The sequence below is a fragment of the Actinia tenebrosa genome, unplaced genomic scaffold (assembly GCF_029948245.1).
Source record: "Actinia tenebrosa isolate PJP-AT-01 unplaced genomic scaffold, QUT_ActTen_1.0 PGA_scaffold6__47_contigs__length_16458017, whole genome shotgun sequence".
Lineage (NCBI taxonomy): Eukaryota > Metazoa > Cnidaria > Anthozoa > Actiniaria > Actiniidae > Actinia > Actinia tenebrosa.
In genome coordinates, this window is record NW_028292583.1 from 3518264 (window position 1) to 3538740 (window position 20477).

The 20477-nt window shown below is 37.7% G+C and overlaps 2 protein-coding genes across 2 annotated transcripts; both read right to left on the bottom strand.

Annotated features, from left to right (window-relative positions):
* Window positions 1–325: 325 nt before the first annotated feature.
* Window positions 326–1829, bottom strand: LOC116287505 (melatonin receptor type 1A-like). The gene has a single exon (XM_031694188.2). It carries the CDS (start codon window positions 1447–1449, stop codon window positions 445–447), a length of 1005 nt encoding a protein of 334 aa, XP_031550048.1. The 5' UTR covers window positions 1450–1829; the 3' UTR covers window positions 326–444.
* A 1664-nt stretch (window positions 1830–3493) lies between these two features.
* LOC116287501 (serine/threonine-protein phosphatase with EF-hands pef-1) lies at window positions 3494–19351 on the bottom strand. The gene is made up of 15 exons (XM_089038978.1): window positions 18745–19351; window positions 18444–18571; window positions 12085–12139; window positions 11352–11408; window positions 10282–10548; window positions 10137–10183; window positions 9407–9573; window positions 8170–8356; window positions 7811–7888; window positions 7343–7528; window positions 6683–6825; window positions 6256–6362; window positions 5721–5884; window positions 4894–4978; window positions 3494–4720 (listed from the first exon to the last, which is right to left on the bottom strand). Exons 1-15 carry the CDS (start codon window positions 18824–18826, stop codon window positions 4521–4523), a joined length of 1953 nt encoding a protein of 650 aa, XP_088895104.1. The 5' UTR covers window positions 18827–19351; the 3' UTR covers window positions 3494–4520.
* Window positions 19352–20477: the final 1126 nt, after the last annotated feature.

Genomic DNA, 20477 nt, shown 5'->3' on the forward strand with positions numbered 1-20477 from the left:
CAACAACAACCACCACCAGCAACAACAACAAAAACAACAATAACAACAACCAACAACAACCACCACAAGCAACAACAATAACAATAACAACAACATCAATAACAACAACCAACAACAACCAACAACCAACAACAACCAACAACAACAACCACCAGCAACAACGATAACAACCAACGGCAACAACAACCACCTTCACCAGCAACAACAACAACACCATCAATAACAACCATCAACAACAACAACCACCTTCACCAGCAACAACAATAACAACAATAACAACCAACAACAACGACAACCACAAAAAAAATAACAACCTGGTTGAGGAATGAGAGACTCAAAAAGGTTTCTAGAATGCTGTCCGCATCATTCCCAAAGCATTGATTTTTGATAATATCGAGTGGCCTAGAAACATTTATCATGAAGAGTTTATTAACACTGTAAATTCTATTCCTGTGCTGATGTGTTTTTCATCTCAATCTTCGTTGATTCCAGTTTTGGTCCAATTTGACTTACTGCTCGTAACTTACAGCAACACCTGATCTTTCGGCAAAAGATTTTTTTGGCATCTCTAAAGAAAGCGGTGTATATGATAGGGTTAAGACAACTTGAGGTGCTGGCCATGAAGATAGCAAACAAACACACTTCTCTTGGTACGAATAAAACGCCTTGGAAAGCAATGATGAACACAACTACAACCAAAGGTGTCCAGCACAAAACAAAGCTAAAAACTATAGCCCCAACAAGTTTATTAAGGCGTATCTCTTCAGTAGGAACCTGTCTCATGCTCATGGCAGCTTTGTGTGCTTGTACGAACCGCCACACTTTTAGATAGCAAAACAAAATAATGTTGAAGGGGATGATGGAGAGAAAGATTACCATCAGAGCTGCAAACGTTGTATCGAGAGCGTAATAGTCGAAAGTACAGATCGCAAATGCTGGCACAAACGCAAAGGAACTTCCTTTTAGAAGATAGATGACGGGTCCCATGATAGCCAATACCCATGCGAAGATAATACTTTTGATTATAAAGCCTTTAGTGTATAGTCGCTTGTGGAATGGCGTTCGGAGCATTTTCGTATATCGATGGAGTGCTGCCAGAGTCATGGTCAAGATTGAAGCCTCACAGCTCCAAACAGCGACAACCCCTTGAATCGTACACCATGCAGAACCAAAATCCCAGTATCCTTTGAATAAAGCAAGAACTGAGAATGGCATGGCTACAGCAGAAAGGATAATGTCAGCCACAGCAAGGGATAAGCTGTAAACGTTAAAGGCATTTGCTGTTTCTTTGTGTTGTACGAAGATAACACAAACGACAAGATTGCACAATAAATCAACAATAAGAATGAAGAGTCCAACTGAACCCTCGAAGATTGCGATGGAATCACTTCTATGGAATAATCGTAAGGCATCAAAAAGCGACTCAGAGTTGCCAGTCTTGTTTGTCATGTTTTAACTTGTACTTTTAAAGGAACTCTTCTGTGAAAAATCGCTCAAATTCTTAGCTCCTTTGGCTATCAAAAATTAAAAATCGTATTCTTTGACATTGAAGAGGAAGATGATTGATAGCGTCTGAGAATAACATTTAAAAATGAAGAAGATGTATACTCAGAACTCTCACCCATCTACATTGTTGAAAATTAAAAGAAATTGTTATCGCATTCTTCACACTTAGGTTGAATTATTCGCTGTCAGCCAGAAGTTCTACAGTATTAAAGAGAGTATTGCACGTTAGTCACTTTATCCACTTATATTAGTGTGCCATGGACTGACCAAGATGTCTAGGAACTGCGACTGTGGATAACTGAAATGACTTACTTGAAGTAATGCAAAACAGTACTGTTCACAAGTAGCACCTGTCTTTAGCAAACTGTTTAAAATATGCAGGCAATTTCCGTCAGAGACATAGCAAGTTTTGCTCAATTTACAAAGCATGTATTCAATAACGAACGCCAACCAATTGGAATGATTTTTCTTCTACAAATAAAAGATTTGTCACAGAGTAGGCCATAGATATTCCTCATAGAAGTTCAATCATCCAACTGATTTCATTATGGCAAAAACGAAACTTTTTGTTTAGATAGATTCCGAGTCTATTCAAAATAAAATGGACAGTGTTTAACAAGTGTTGCAGGTAAATATTGGCGTTGGATTTGATGACCAATGTTGTACTGTTAGGTACTATGGTTTCGTCCGATGATATAAAACCAAGTATTAATGAAACTGTTAAGTCACCCAATTCAATGTCACCTTGCACGTTAAATGCACAGTGAGCCGAAAAAATAAGTAGAATTTCTAATTACTGTGCATCGACAGGTTACTGAGGGATGTTCATTGTAATTTCATTGATGTTAAATTTAGGCGATTTTTTAAAAGAAAAAAGAAAAGAAAAAAGAAGAAAAAAAAACAGGATATTGCACAAGATAGACAAATTAGTGTTGAACTATGGATTCTTTTTTTTTTTTTTTTTTTTTAGCGATTATTGATTACGCTATATTCGAATAATTAGACATCTCAATCTCACCGAGTTTTTACACAAATAAATGAGATTTTCGAAATGAGTTTTTTTTTTTTTTTTAATTATTCTACTGAAATACAAATATCAACCGAGTTTGACTAAGTCTTACAAAAGATTTTTCAGCTTTTCTTTCGGCTTTTTTCCTAGTGGCTAGAATTCTAAAGACTTTTCATTGATGTCCCAGCTGCAGAGTGCTTAAGGATGCATGCTGTCCAATAGACTTTTCTAAAACTAATTTTTAAAAGGAAATTTTAAATATCTGGTGTTTCTGAGCCCTTATTGCATTATTCATGTTTGTCTTCTCGGGTTTATGTCTTTGTGATCTGAGTTTGCTCTTTTCAACCTTTCGGCGGATCTTGGTCTGTCTTCTTCAGAGTTTGTATGCCAAAAGCGAAGTAAATTAAGTCTTGGGGACAGCTGGACAGTACTCCCACGTACTTTAAAGAAAGTACTTTGAATATGAGTAGTACTCGGCTTATTATACCGAATAAATATATCATGTCGAATAAAGTGATACAATTACGTCGTTCGAATCAAATAGTATGACACAAATTCTAATCCGATAAGAAAATGATTATCAAACTCGGCTAGCTTTTGGCAAATTATCATGAAGTCCCGTTTTTATTCTGCACATGCTCATACCTTGTTGTAGACAACGAATTGCCTGAACTGCGAATAATCAGGCCGTGTTTTGAGCTGACCACAGTTGGCACCACAGGAATCCCTAGCGCAAAGTTTCCTTACTTACGAACAAACAGACTGAAGCCACAAAAGTGTTCCACTTAAATTGTACATGCTAATAGAGTTTTAAAATAGTCTAGAATAGCCGAAAAGAAATTTTCAAGCCAAAACAACGCAGAGCAACGACTTTCAAAATAACATTATCGCTTTCTTAGCCTTTCATTTAAGACTTCAATCCGCAAGAATTGTCTGAATGACATCTTCGTTTTCAATTAGATTGACAAATAAAAAGGATTCGGCGTCTAAAAATTCGTGTTCAATTCAGTATTTGAAACTCCACGGACTTTCACTGGATCACATGTATATTTTACATAAAATCGACACCACCTCTGGGCAACAGAGAACTGGAAAAAGCATCGGAGTAGTAAGTCTGTTTCCAGTATTTTATTCTTAACTAGTTTTGTTCATCTTTTGTCCTGGTAAAATGCATGCAAGTATGTCAAATATGTACAGTGTTCGAATTACATATTTACATTAATTTACCAAAACCTATTCTATCGTACAATGACTGACTCGAACTGAATGAAGTCAAGAATATAGCTGACAATTTCAGTAGATTCAATTTAAATGAAATATTGTAAAGTATGCTTGAGCTTCTTGTCAGGATAGGATCGTCCACAGCCTTGCATCATTGTGGCCACAGGATGCAGAAGACTCGAAACAGAATTTAAACGTCTGTAGTTAATATCGCCTCTCTGCACTCAATTCTGTGTGCGATACGTCGTCTAGGTTTGAGAACTTTGTCAGGGTGGAAGTCACAGCAAAGCGCAGCCTTACATCAATGTAGTAGCAGGTAGGCCAGTGCCCATGCGCAGTCTCAAGTGCTGATCTTGTACCTGCTGTATTACTATTCAGTATCCTCATGTCTATAAAATTTGGATCGAGTGGTTCAGGTATGGGCTAACCTGGATAAAATCTTATATCAAGCTTAGAGTAGCTTGAAGGGAAGACATGCAGTCCTGGTTTAACCTCCGTTTACAATGTACATTGTAGACCTACTTCCATGCAGTTCTTTACAACATGGACCTTTTATTCAGTGAGCAAATCCATTCCGTGAAGACATGTATGCAGTCCTGGTTTAGTCTCCGTTTACAATGTACATTGGAGACCTACTTCCATGCAGTTCTTTACAACATGGACCTTTTATTCAGTGAGCAAATCCATTCCGTGAAGACATGTATGCAGTCCTGGTTTAGTCTCCGTTTACAATGTACATTGGAGACCTACTTCCATGCAGTTCTTTACCACATGGACCTTTTATTCAGTGAGCAAATCCATTCCGTGACACGTTAATATCAACAAGTCGAAATGCCTCCAGGAACTCGTTAAAGTCAATAAACCCGTCGTTATCCAGGTCGATACTTTTGGCCAAGTCTTGGATGGATTTTTCAGGGATCTGAGTGTTAACATGCTGATTAAGAAGCCGACAGCCTTCTTCGAACTCCTCCATAGATATATGACCTATGGATAACAACAAACAACATCAACGATCCATCATCACGAGTGATCAGTCAAATAGAGTTGGATGAGGGTTTATAATCAAACGTGCACAAGAAACAAATAGACAGAATAAGACTTGTTTTGATTGACGCAGCAGTATACTGAAGTATACTATGCAAGGCCGCCACTCTCACCTGAATTATCTTTATCCATCAATCTGAATATTGTTTCTAGATTTGATCTGTTGCGATACAAAGCTTCAGTGATGCTTGGGCCATTCTAATTGCAAGACAAAACGAAGGTATATGTTATTGAAAGGGAACAGGGTATGTAACGTATGTGCGCATGCGTCAGGATTTGAAGTCCAGTAGTGCACAGTTATTGCCTTTACTAGTGTATTTCCGTTACAGTCAACAAATTATAAGCTCGCGTATATCTTTGAGTTTGTAAAGTTTCTTAATTCTTTAAAACTATCTTCTAAATGACGTACTGTAATGGCAGGGACGCAAATGCAACAAAGACCAATTACAACGGGCCAAAAAGAAAATGATGAAGGTAGTGATGGTGATAGTGGATTATACCACAGTATTAAGAGGCAGCAGCGCATTAGCAGTACGCATCCCTAGTTTCCCCCCTATCGACCAATAGCCTATCTTACCCTATCAGCTTTGCTCTCTATTGAGTATTGATCCAGACATGATGCATAGTCCACAGTAATAAGGTGCAGCGCATTAGCAGTGCGCATCCCTAGTTTCCCCCCTATCGATCAATAGCCTATCTTACCCTATCAGCTTTGCTCTCTATTGGGTATTGATCCAGACATGATGCATAGTCCACAGTAATAAGGTGCAGCGCATTAGCAGTGCGCATCCCTAGTTTCCCCCTATCGATCAATAGACTATCTTACCCTATCAGCTTTGCCCTCTATTGAGTATTGATCCAGACATGATGCATAGTCCACAGTAATAAGGTGCAGTGCATTAACACTAGTTTTCCCCTATCGATCAATAGCCTATCTTACCCTATCGGCTTTGCCCTCTATTGAGTATTGATCCAGACATGATGCATAGTCCACCCGACCATCAGGTAAAATGCGTGCTAGTTGATGTTTAACCATGTTCCATGGGACTTCTAACTGTAGTGTGTCTTCCACTACACTGGCCCATTGGCTGGCCGTAAGGTAACCTAGTAAGACAAGTCAATGTATAAAATCCTTTAATGCTTCCTTGCTGACATCTCACTTGGTGTGCAATGTTTCTGGTTATAGTGTATATTGTGTCTGCGTGAGTCAGCTTTTCTAGTTTGTTAGTCGTTGGCGTGGGGTGACGGTACCACTAGGGATAGGTCATTCCAAGACCCGATGGCCAAGATATTTAGCACCATTCTGTTATCAATATTGATGTGTTCAATGGCTGCTGGTGGCTGAACACTCTCGATTATACTGTTTGCATTTTCCTATCCCTTGGACTTCCACAGTTATTGATAAATAGGTGCCTATCTTTTCTAATGTCAAAGTATGTACGAGTCAAATGGTTTAAGGTTTTCTTTCTTCTTACCTGTGTTTTCTTTATCTTTTTCTTCGAATGCTGTCATCAAACAACGTTTGTTCGCGTACAGCTTTTCTCGTAATTCTCTGATGGCGGATTCTTCAACGATACTGACTCTGTTGATCAAACATGCCAAAAAATGACGATAAGATTCACTTCTCTTTTAAGAAATTATTTGAAAATATTTATAAAACGAACTATTTTTAGCGCGCGCTTTTGGTTCAAAGCTGGACGAATTCTTCCACTTGACAAGTAGTGTTTCAGATCGCGCCCAATCAATCCTTTAGCCTTCCCTGTTGGTCGTAGGTTCTTAGAGTATAGATTACCTCGCATGCTAATGCATGAGATGGGCGCGCAACAGTTCCCGCTAGACGTAGGTTTATACATCCAGTTAAGTGTACAAGCAGACAATCAAGCCTTAGACTCTGGTTCTAACCTTTTCTTTAGCGTGAGTCTTCGGTCTTGGCTAGATGTTTGAAACTGTACAAAATATGGTTTTTCATCGTGTTCTATCCGCATGTATGCGCCTCTATTACTACTTTGTTCGTAATAATTTGACGCTGAAAAGACTGTTACTACCTGAAACATACAGCACAACGATGTACACTTAGCCAACTTCTTGTTTAATAGTATCAGGTAGCAATCTCTTCTCCCCCTCTCTAGTGCCCAGACCCTTAGCAACAATTTCCCACAGGCAGCATGTTGGGGTTTTCCCTTCAGCGTTCTTCTAATGTTTCATTCTAAGGCTTGAATTACCCGAATTGGTGCATCTCAAGGCGCGATTACACGGAGCAACTTTCTCTGCAACCTGTCTCGCAACGGCATTGTGACAAAAGTTGCATGGAGCATTGCAGCGTGTAACCTACAGCGCAATTCAAAACAAAATGTTGCGAGACAAATAGCAGTAAATCGCTGCGACAAGTAGAATTCGTTTCTATTTTTGGCAACGACCGCGTCTCCGTGTCAACGTGTAAACACCCTTGCAACTTGTGACGCAACGTTGTTGCGAGACAAGTTGTAGAGAAAATTGCCCCATGTAATCGAGCCTTTGGTAAGGAATATGCCAAGAGTGTATAAAGAGTGGTTGATATCTTACCTTATCGTCATGTGTATACTCAAAGCCTTCATATTTACATTCATGGGATCTTACTAAAAGATCAAATTTGTGTTTCCTCAAGACTTGTGTGGTTACGTCAGGGCCAAAGTAACACCCTCCACCGCGGAATGTATTGGGTTTGCAACCCAGATTAGGCTTGGGATCACTCCACAATAAATCAAGTACCTAACAGAACATTGACGATAGGTTATTGCGCGCACAACATAGAAATCTGAGTCACAACAAATGCGCACAAGACAGCTCTTCAGTTTCGGTGCATGTATTAGACGTTTCTAAGATAGCAAAAATGGTGCATTGTGGTCTAGTTTGGGTGAAAACATCTCTTTCTCATCATCTCTTTCTCATCCCGTTCATCTAACCCAGAAAAGGTAGTATTAAGTAGTATTTTGAAAGGGTCGTATTTGTAAGATGATTGATGGAAGAAAATCTATCTATACTGTTATATACCTGTCTCCATTCCATCAGTTGAGCCATACTTGGTTTCTGCTTACCACTCATTCCTGGAGGCTTTAGGATTGACACATACTGCAGAACAAATTCAAAAACTGATAAATATTTGCCACTAAATAATAAAAAGGATGACCAAGGCTCGGATGACCACTTTAATTGCCGGTCCCGTCTCTCCACACTACCTCACCATGCAGCGGAGGGAGTATAAAAGAACCACTAAATGCGTAAAGAAACCCTGGTAGTGACCACCCTCAGTGTCTGGCCTTTACTAAGGATGTCTTAATGGGTTGATTGTGGGATGGGTATGGGGATTTTACGAGGTTGGAAATGGTGCACAAAGCACAAGTATGACCCACCTTGTGTCTGTCAATCCTATTGATTATCTCCAGGTCAGTAATATTCGATATTCCGCCGTGGGTAACAAATATTTTGTTATTGATGACAGTTCCTAACGGCAACCAGCCAAAAATATCCTCCAGTAACTTGAGAATTTTATTGGAATGTTCTTGGTATTTTTCCATGACTTCTTTGATAAAACCATACCTACAGAATAGCAATACCTTGTGGGTTAATCATGGTAGATAGATATAAAGAAAACTATATATCCCATTCAATTGAATATAATAATAATAATAATAATAATAAATATTTCTTATATAGCGCCTCTTCCATAAATGTCCAGTGGCGCTTTACAATAAATTCAAAACTAGATTATCCTAAAAAATACTAGACCTAAAAAAGAAAAATTAAATCAAGAGCTAAAGTACCTTAAAATTACTTAATAAAATATTAATAAAATTGCAATAATATCCCTAAATAATTCCTAAAAAAAAATATATATATATATATATAAATAATCAAAAAGTGCTCTAGTTTTGACGTGGCTTAAATAAAATCGCTATATACCGATTTAAACAGATGCGTTTTCAATTTAGACTTAAAGCATTCTAAAGATTGGCATAGTCTTATATTCTGTGGCAGGTCATTCCATAATATAGGCGCAGAGATAGAAAATGAGCGTTTGCCATACGATTCTAAGTTATAAATTGGAACTACTAATTTCTTATCTGATGCTGATCTTAGAGTACGGGAATATGGGAATATGGGAAATTGACCACGAGAAATGATCACGAGAAACGACCATGAGAAACGACCACAAGAAACGACCATGAGAAACGACCACGGAAATGATTTCAAGAAGCGACCACGAGAAATGACCACGAGAAACGACCACGAGAAACGACCATGAGAAACGACCACGGAAATGATCTCAAGAAGCGACCACGAGAAATGACCATGAGAAACGACCACAAGAAACGACCATGAGAAACGACCACGGAAATGATCTCAAGAAGCGACCACGAGAAATGACCACGAGAAACGACCACGAGAAACGACCACGAGAAACGACCATGAGAAACGACCACCAGAAACGACCATGAGAAACGACCACGAGAAACGACCATGAGAAACGACCACAAGAAACGACCATGAGAAACGACCACCAGAAACGACCATGAGAAACGACCACGAGAAACGACCATGACAAACGACCACAAGAAACGACCAAACGAAACAATTTCATATAAATACCTCAAGTTCATAATGTGATCTTCATGGTTGCCTCGGTTGATGTAAACACCAGTGGGATACAGAATCATATATGCGAATAATATAATAACGATCTCTATGGATCTAGGGCCACGATCAACAAGATCACCGTTGAAAACGTAAGGATTGTCTGAAGAAGGGACGCCATTCTGCGGAGGAAAAAGATATATGACGATATAAAGATAGCATCTAATGATGATGATACGTGATGATGATACATGATGATGATACATGATGATGATACGTGATGATGATACATGATGATGATACATGATGATGATACATGATGATGATGATGATGATACATGATGATGATACATGATGATGATACATGATGATGATACATGATGGTGATACATGATGATGATACATGATGATACATGATGATGATACATGACGATGATGATACATGATGATGATACATGATGATGATACATGATGATGATACATGATGATGATGATGATACATGATGATGATACATGATGATGATACATGATGATGATGATACATGATGATGATACAGGACGATGATACATGGTGATGATACATGATACAGGATGATGATACATGAAGATGATGATACATGATGATGATAATACATAGTGATGATACATGATGATGATGATACACGGTGCTGATACATGATGATGATGACACAAGATAATGATGACGATTATGATGACAACAAAATAAAACCCCATTTTTGCTCACCTTGGAAAATATGGTAAAAAGGTCGTCAAGTTTCCCGTGTAGATCTCCTATAGACAAGAAGACAAGTCAGACAAAAAGCGTTGAACTTTGATGGACGTTAATCAAAAACCGGTTTATCCAGTTTTGTGGAACAAGCTTAACTTACCACATACGGTGATTTGCTTGGCGATACTAGTCGTTGCTTTCTGAATATTCGGTAAAACCTTGAACTTTTCTCGTGCTTCTCTTAAGATAACCAGTACATACTTGGCGTGGAGCTGCTTGTTCAGCTTGTAGTGGTTCATTAGTTTATTGATTGTCTGTATAGACAAAGGTAGTTTGATTTTGATACCACTGTAGTTGGACGGTACTGGGACTGTCTCTGGGTCTGTCAGTCTTTCCAGGGTATCGTTATCTGATGTAACTGACTTGTCTACAAGTAAATATAAAACAATATATAAATATACAAGATATAAATCTAGACTATAGACTATATATCTAGACTGGTGACTATGGCCTATAGACTAAAGTTAGTAAAGGAAGGCTATATAGGAACGCCCAAGAAGAAGACCATATGCTGTAGCACATGAAGTACTGCCCGTGGAGACAAGCACGAGAACACTGCTAGTATCCCGAACGACATCATTTGATTTGAGAGGAATTTATCCAGTGTTTTCCACGGCGTGGTTTGCCTGTGTTTCGAGGTTTTTCACCGCGAGGCCAACACAGGCTATCCATCTTGCCATGCAAGATATCAGCACCCACACCAGGAAGTTTCTTATAAGATTGAATGAGCTGATAGGTTATGACACATCGTTGACCGCAGGCCCGAGTACGTGAATGAATGTGATACATACTGCTAAATATATGCCAGAGTTTACAAGTCAATTGAATCGCCCTAACCCATAAATAAACCTAGCGATCCTGTTAAAACATGTTATAGAATACCCCCCTATAAAGTGGTGCAGTACAGCACGAAGAGAAGGACTAATACCTCAAATATATTAAATAACTCGGGATATAAAATGGACCAGATTCAAACTTTGATCGTTAGGGAATCTTATATAACTAGATATTCACAACAATCTGCAATTCGCTAGAGCGTTGATATTCGTAGTACGTCTATCGATTTGCCGTATCATTTCCTACTCACGCGAAAACCGCGCTAATCTGATCGTGAAGTACTGGCTCTGCAGGGGATTGAAAAGGCGTGAGAAGTTCTGTTAGAGTACTTACTAATGGGAGAACCTTCTCTGTTCAGTGCGTCTGTTATTACACTCGATCTGGTCTCTGCTGTAAAATGTTTGTCAAAATATTAGCTAAGCAACGAATACAATATCTAGCGTACACTTGAGACGGAATAAATGTGCTGGTTTGAGCGACGCAATCATAAGCTCATCAATTCAAAAATGTACAAAAATCGATAAGCGATCATTTGGAATGGACTTTGAGTCATGCTCACAATCAAAATTTATATTGCCAACAAAAGATTGCAGGATACGGGTCCAGAACTGAATCTAACGGTTTACCGAGCACCAAATAACCTAACACTTGGCTCTGGAGAAATGTCTTGAAAAAAAGTGTTTACCACAAAAGGGTGAAACCGGCCTGGAATCGCGCTTGGCATGTATTCTGTTATCGTATGTATGGGAACTAAATGTCATAGGCACAATTAGGGCTTCAAGATTGAGAACTGTCACTGCGCTATGGGTCAACCGGCCTGGAATCGCGCTTGGCATGTATTCTGTTATCGTATGTATGGGAACTAAATGTCATAGGCACAATTATGGCTTCAAGACTGAGAACTGTGACTGCGCTATGACAGAGGGTTACAACAACACGGAACAACTCAAATATTCTGTTTTGGAATCTGGTATTTTTTATATCTGTAATTGGACAACTCTTTGGTATGAATATCTAAAGAATGAAGAGATGGCGCAAGTCTAGTAGATGACGAACTGTTACCTACCTATGTTGTTATCTTGTTGCACGTGTGTCATCATATCACTGAAAAAATTGAAAAGCTGAAACCAAATGAAATAAAAACACTATGAGGTTACGAGTACTGGTTAAAGAATGATAACTACAACATTAATAAAGAATATGTGACGAACGAAACTGAAGTACCACTAATGAGCATAGCCTTATAGCAGCAACACCACAACCTCCACCAATAGCAATGGTAATACCATACCAATAACAGCAACATCACCACCTCCACCAATAGCAATGGTAATACCATACCAATAACAGCAACATCACCACCTCCACCAATAGCAATGGTAATACCATACCAATAACAGCAACATCACCACCTCCACCAATAGCAATGGTAATACCATACCAATAACAGCAACACCACAACCTCCACCAATAGCAATGGTAATACCATACCAATAACAGCAACATCACAACCTCCACCAATAGCAATGGTAATACCATACCAATAACAGCAACATCACAACCTCCACCAATAGCAATGGTAATACCATACCAATAACAGCAACATCACCACCTCCACCAATAGCAATGGTAATACCATACCAATAACAGCAACACCACCACCTCCACCAATAGCAATGGTAATACCATACCAATAACAGCAACATCACCACCTCCACCAATAGCAATGGTAATACCATACCAATAACAGCAACACCACCATCTCCACCAATAGCAATGGTAATACCATACCAATAACAGCAACACCACCACCTCTACCAATAGCAATGGTAATACCATACCAATAACAGCAACACCACCACCTCTACCAATAGCAACGGTAATACCATACCAATAACAGCAACACCACCACCTCTACCAATAGCAATGGTAATACCATACCAATAACAGCAACACCACCACCTCTACCAATAGCAATGGTAATACCATACCAATAACAGCAACACCACCACCTCCACCAATAGCAATGGTAATACTATACCAATAACAGCAACACCACCACCTCTACCAATAGCAATAGCAATAGTAACACCTTTACCAACAACAAAAAACAGAAACGCCACCAACAACACCCCTCAACCAACATCATCGCCAATGACAAAAACAACAATACATGATAAAATAACAATTACAAAAACGATAACGAAATGTCTTCTTTTGAAGTGAAAAGATTCACGTCGATAACCAATGGTATGTCACATACAGACGCAAACGGATCGAAATCGAAAAGAATTTGAAAGAAACTACAAAGCTTTCCAACCTGTAACGATCTTGGGGTCGATAATCATTGCAATCGTGTTTTATAATCATGTTTGCAAGTATGTCAAACCGCCTACTTACCTCGCCCACACTGGTCCATTAATATGGTAGGAAAGACTGACAAAAAATAGGCTACGAAACCCGCCATTAATCAAGATATTGCTTATCATCGTCTAAAAATAGCAATTCAGGATTTTATCTACATCTTATTAATGAAAGAAAGATAAAAAATCGTATTCAGGTTATTTTTGGTCCATAGTTAATCTTATCTCGCTTTTGATCTTTTATTTTCGAAGGTTTGTAACTGTGTATACGACTTTTGCTATCAGCCTTCTTCACGACTAATTTTCATGACAAATTATAAATTATCGGCAAGGAGACGAGGAGATCTGAAAAGAACTTCAAGACTGCAATCCATCATCAAAAGTATTTTAAACGCGAAGAAGAAAGTAATAAGACTTCAATAATACATAGTCCTAGATTATAGATATAGTTTGTTTGTGATTTCTGCTATCAATATCAGTAATAATTTAGCTCCATTTTTTAAAAAACTACTCCAATATTCTTCCCACAATCAATCGATCAAAAACATCTTTGCACACTATGATGTCATTTTATTGGCAAACCATTGATGCTGCTTTCATAACTTAAACCTCACAATAGAAAACGTTTTTAACCGATTTGAGCTCAAGACCAACTATGAATAGAATCAATTAGAGCAGGAATCCTAATTGTAGCCTCTTCTGGAAATATTGAAATGTTGAAAAGAAATCTTTTTGAATAACAATTATTTGAAAAAGAAAAAAGGGTTCTGACAGAATCATTTCCTCACATGGGACTAACCTCTTAATAACAACATAATAAAGGGGAAAAAACGCTAAAATGAACGAAAACATCTGCCTCAAGCAGGGAACGCAATTAGAATAATCCTTATTCTTTGTTGAAGATAATAATGATAAAACCATTAAAACTTCTTTTCCCTGGGCCTAATGTTTTCCCATTTCAGACCACGGTGTATCCATAAGGGGGAAACATTATGTCCAGCGTAAAGAGGTCCGTATTGAGCTAGATTTGTTCATAGTTAATACGGTTTGATTGAGGTAAAACTCTAAAGTCGCGAACTAAATATCTGGTGGTTTTCACAAATCTTAAGGATACACAATTTTAAAAGTTGACCCTCAGAGGGGCCTTAGAATATCTTCAAGATTCTGAATACATTTTGCAATAGAAAAAAGAACAAATTTGTTAAGTCATTAAAGAAAGTATCAAGACACATTTTGAAACTTAACAGTCATCATACATATAGATACTATAGCCATAACCATCATCACTTCCATCACCATCATCACAACGAACATTATTAACATTATTGTCATCATCATCAGCATTATTATTAGCATCATCAACATTACCATCATCATCCATCATCATTACCATTATTAACATTATCATCACTACCTCCATTAGCATCATCATCATCATCATCATCATGTATCATTGTCACCACCATGATTATGATGATGATCATCACCAACATCATCACCAACATCATCGATCATCATTATCATTATCAACATTATCATCACTACCCCCATGAGCATCATCATCATCATGTATCATTGTCACCACCATGATTATGATGATGATCATCACCAACATCATCACCAACATCATCGATCATCATTATCATTATCAACATTATCATCACTACCCCCATGAGCATCATCATCATCATGTATCATTGTCACCACCATGATTATGATGATGATCATCACCAACATCATCACCAACATCATCGATCATCATTATCATTATCAACATTATCATCACTACCCCCATGAGCATCATCATCATCATGTATCATTGTCACCACCATGATTATGATGATGATCATCACCAACATCATCACCAACATCATCGATCATCATTATCATTATCAACATTATCATCACTACCCCCATGAGCATCATCATCATCATGTATCATTGTCACCACCATGATTATGATGATGATCATCACCAACATCACCAACATCATCCATCATCATTATCATTATCAACATTATCATCACTACCCCCATGAGCATCATCATCATCATGTATCATTGTCACCACCATGATTATGATGATGATCATCACCAACATCATCACCAACATCATCGATCATCATTATCATTATCAACATTATCATCACTACCCCCATGAGCATCATCATCATCATGTATCATTGTCACCACCATGATTATGATGATGATCATCACCAACATCATCACCAACATCATCGATCATCATTATCATTATCAACATTATCATCACTACCCCCATGAGCATCATCATCATCATCATCATGTATCATTGTCAACACCATGATTATGATGATGCTCATCACCAACGTCATCACGTGATTGAGTTTATATAATATCAAGACAGGTTTCAGCAGGTTTCTTCTGCCATTATCCAGCCAATACTAGGTATTGTCTTATCACATCTTATTACCATTGGATGATGATAGAAATGCTCTTTCTTTAATTCATTTTATCTTCATCAATCAATTAGCTGAATAATTTAATGTACCTCTTCATACAATGTACTAGAGAGAATCATAGAAGAGAAAAAAGACTACTACTTGTAGTCAGGAAGGATGGGAGACTGCTGAATGACAAAATGAAGCTTTACCGAATGAATGTGTTGCTATACCATAATGTAGTTAGATCAATTTGTCATGCTTAATCAAAGATGACTATGAGAGCAGGAAATGATCTGATACATATAGAACTAAAAGGTTCGTATTATATATGTTCCATTCTTGATGACAGCTGCATGCAAATGTACCCCTACCCCACACCCCCTAGTTAAGGGCCCCAGGAAATCCTGGGAGTAAGGATTGAAGCAGAATATCCTGGAAATAAATATGGTCAAAGAGTGATTAGGAGCCAGAAATACTATTGTTTGAATCTAGGTGCAGACACTAGACATCAAAACATGTTCTAGCATAAAACACTAAAATTCCATACACTTGCACAGTAACTTAGAATGCCATCTGACTCCCCTAAATCATAGTATTTCATAAGATATCTGGCTTAAGTTTCAAGGATATTTTACATGATAATAAGATTTAATATCCACTTTGCTCCAGAACATTAGCCAATGAGCATGCATTTGCAGTCAATTTGGTAATATTCTAAAACTTGGACAATGTTTATTCAAAACTGAAATCCATTATTAAAATTACAGCAAATATCTCAGTCTTAAAAGCATTAAATATTAAATTGCTGGGATCCTTTTTCTTGCCTGCCATGATGCATTCGAACCGTACTTCAAAATGACATGATACCAAAATTAATTATGGAAAATATAAAAGGAATCCATAGAAAACTGTTTTAGTAGAACCTTTTTATTAGATATAAATATATAAATATATAAATATATATACTTTCTTACTCTCAAAAAACTTAGGTCTCTTTTGAATAATGAAATGCTAAATATTGTAAATTTTAATATCAACGCAGTCACTGGTATCTGGTGACAGCATGTCACGTTAGTCCCTTGCCAGGACTCACAGAGGAAGCTTAAAAGTGTCGGGGCTGTATACCATTTTCAAATAGCAATGCCGATACCATAATTTTCTACATTTTCTGTTCTGGCTTAGAAAGGAGTAGTGAGGCTATCCCCTTGGCCTCCATTGCCCTGCTAACAGTATAGTAGTACTCAAATATTATTATATCCAGCTCTCATTTTCTTGAATCCATCAATCTTCAATTAAGCTTATATCTATACTCTGAAACAAACTCTTCACTTTTGTGAATGAAGGACATGCTAGGAAACCAGAAGAAACACAAATGCTACTTGCGTGTATGCTGAGCCAAGGAATCAAACACATATTGATGTAACCACAGAGGTTAAAGGCAAGTGCTCTACAGCAAATTTAACCTTGATTTGTTGTATCAGTAAAGAAAAAGTAAGCTTTCAGTGTGAGTGGGGAAAAAAGAATAAGAAAAAATATAATTTACAGAAGAACTGGTCAAAAATGGTCTAAAAAATATATAAGGTCAAAAATTGACAAAAAATCATTGAACTAAATATTGGAATAAAAGATAATGTTTTTTACTAGCGACTAACTGAAATTCCGTTAACCAGGTACGATATAAGATGTTTTAGGGATTCCGAAATAAGTACTAGCTATTGAAACAATAAATGACATCAAAGCTTACGACGAAACATGAAACCTTAAATTTGACAAGAGCTGACGAGAGGAACAGATTCTACTGTGTGTGACTGTCATCTCAAAATTAAACACCTCGAGCATTATATTTAACGCTAAAACATACTCTAAGTCCTCATGAATTTGCGATTTGAGATTAACAATTCGATCAGGTTGTAATAGTAAAACAATATTTGAAAATGCTTCGGAAGTATTTTTGATCTTATATATATAATTAAAAAACTTGGAGAGCAAATAAATGAAACAACCACTTTGGTTGCTAAGCACTCTTGCGACTCTACGTAGCACGTCAACGAAGAACTTCTAATTAATACGGTTTTGCTTTTGAATATCGTTAAGACTCCACTCTGAAAGCCATTATTAGAAAAGAGTAGAGATGATGTGACGGATAGTTCTAGTTTATCGTTGTCGTTGGTAACCAAAACACACAGTGTTTTCTATATAGTGAAAGCGAGCCAAAACAAATGGTGTTCTCACTTTAGCATCATGAATGGTCGAAAAATTTCCCTCGAATAAAAGTGTGAAAATCGATTTAGGACTTCATATTGAAAAGGAATTATTTTCTAATTCTAGGAATACCATAACAAAGAAATGAGGTTGTCGGGTTTGGTTCATTTAGTACGCTCGGTTTAAATACTCCAAAAACCGCAACAAAAAAAGCAAATATCATTAAACAATTTTTTTTCCTTCGACAACAAAATCTGTATGAAAATAGCATTTATTGATAATACAATAATCTCTAATCAGATGTTGAATAGAGTTGATCCTGGTATTCTGTGCCCTAATACAAAATACTAGAATAAGGTTGTTTCCGGGATATGCTCGGCTGGCTGGCACACATAAACATCGTAAAGGTTATAACATTTCCTATCATTTGTCACGTACCTTTAGTTGATCTTGTTCACCGGCATATTCAATGCTTTGAAAAATCTTCCAGGTACATCGCCTTCGTGCTTCGAGTCTCGCTCGATAGCGCCGAAACCAGTTTTGAATTAAGATCGCTGAACGTAGAGCTGAAAAATCAAATCAAATTTCGTTACTGTTCATATATATTTAGGTAAATATGCTAACTACACAGACTTCGAAGTTGTGCTAGGAAAGGTTTTTAGCATTATGGTACACACACGAAAGAGCATGCAGTAAAATATAACAGTAATCAAAGACAAATAACAATAAAAAATCTTACTTGTTTGGGATTTGGAAGATGTTGAACCTGAATGATCAAACTCTGGTTTTCTATTGTCGATCTTCGTTGACCCACAGCCCATGGTAATAATACTCCTAAATCCTATTACCAGCGCAACTAGCGAATATCGTCTTCCATCACGTATTTCATAGCGCGGTGAAAAAAGTCTAGATTTCAAAACTGGAGATACGAATTTGTCCAGAGAAGTTAAATACCCTTATAAATTGTACGCATTAACGAGTATTTCCCGTCTAAAACCATTCGTGTGTTTCCCGCCAAACACTCAAATGGCTTCCAGAATAAAAACGATGATCCTTCGTGGCTTGTGTCGAGAGGCCCAAGAGGTTCAGTTGTAAACTTCGATGTGTTTTTTAAACATAAAAAATGACCCTGCTGCGAAATTAGAAATGTGTTTGTGAAGCTTGAAGCCGGTGAGAAGAAAAACACGTCTCTATGTCTCTGTTGCTGTCTGCTTGGCGTAAGACAGACTCAAATGAGCCCAACAAGTGTAAGTACCGAAAAGGTCACACGTATAGACCTAGGTAAATGACTGTTAACAAATGCGACGATTGAGATCGATCGAACGTACAAGCAGGCTCAAGCAACCCGTAACACCATTGACACTAACTTACACTCATAATATATAAATAGAACACTAAGGTTTCCATGGCAACTAAGTCAAAATGATGTCTAAAATTGCAACATCATAGCCTTGCTGAAAAGAATGACAGAAGGACGAATAATTCATAATTCATCTTTGAATTTCTTCTTTGGATTTGAATGTCTAAGCTAGGGATTTTGATAATTACAAATCTTTATCTAAATATTCTATATTCATATACTGAGGTAATTGCACTAAAAGCACTAAATCTCTAACCCTTTTTGTGAAAGTGTTTTTCTTCCTTGTTCGTGTTGGGGGGGGGGGGGGGGGGGGGGGGGGAACTTCGTGCCAAAAATTGACCAAACTTGTTTGATGGAAGGGTGTTTTTATTAAAAAAACAGAGACGATTTTCGATTGGTCGTGCTAGAACATGAAAGTGATATTGCGCCTACTACATAGCGGGAGATTGCTCGATAATAAAGTAAGACTCCGACTCTAGTTCTGGAGGAACATGAAAATATGTCGATAGAAAGATAAAAACATATAACTACTTAGTAACAAATAGATAATGAATTAAATATTAACTGCAAAGTAAATGAAAGCCTCGCTACAGCAAGATAATAAAATTCGCAACGTTTTATTACCATTCCGTCTATGTAAAAGAGCTTACATTAAACAAAACAAATAAAATGAAAAGAGTAATAAGAAATGCAAAGCAGTTATTTGACCTTGGTCTCTAACTACACACAGACTGTTTAGTGTGTTGCTATGGTAACGGATAACTATCCCGAAGTACTATACAGGGGCGTAACCAGGGATCTCGCAGGGGAGGTGCACAGCCAATGATTTGCAGAACCCACTGGAAAAAAAAGGTAGCCAAAGAAAACTTCCAGAATCCCCCTCCCCCTCCCCCCTCCCCCCCAAAAAAGGGGAAAAAAAAGGAATAATGGGTGAGTGATTCTTAAAAATGCTATAATATGCAGATGGCACATTTATGCAATTTTAAAGCAAAAGAAGATGGATGAGCGGACCTTAAGCTTTTATGGGGAGGGGGTGTACACCCTGTGCTCCCCCCTGATTACGACCCTGCTATAGTAGACAGACAGTTACTGTGCATGTCCATATGGTCTGT

Bases quoted from the DNA above. Each gene is read 5' to 3' on its own strand.
- LOC116287501 (XM_089038978.1), bottom strand. From the start codon at position 18,826: ATGGGCTGTGGGTCAACGAAGATCGACAATAGAAAACCAGAGTTTGAT. The intron at 11,409-12,084 runs GTAGGTAACAGT...AACATTTTACAG, and splicing joins GCAACAAGATAACAACATAG to CAGAGACCAGATCGAGTGTA. The intron at 8,357-9,406 runs GTATTTATATGA...GCTATTCTGTAG, and splicing joins GATCACATTATGAACTTGAG to GTATGGTTTTATCAAAGAAG.
- LOC116287505 (XM_031694188.2), bottom strand. From the start codon at position 1,449: ATGACAAACAAGACTGGCAACTCTGAGTCGCTTTTTGATGCCTTACGA.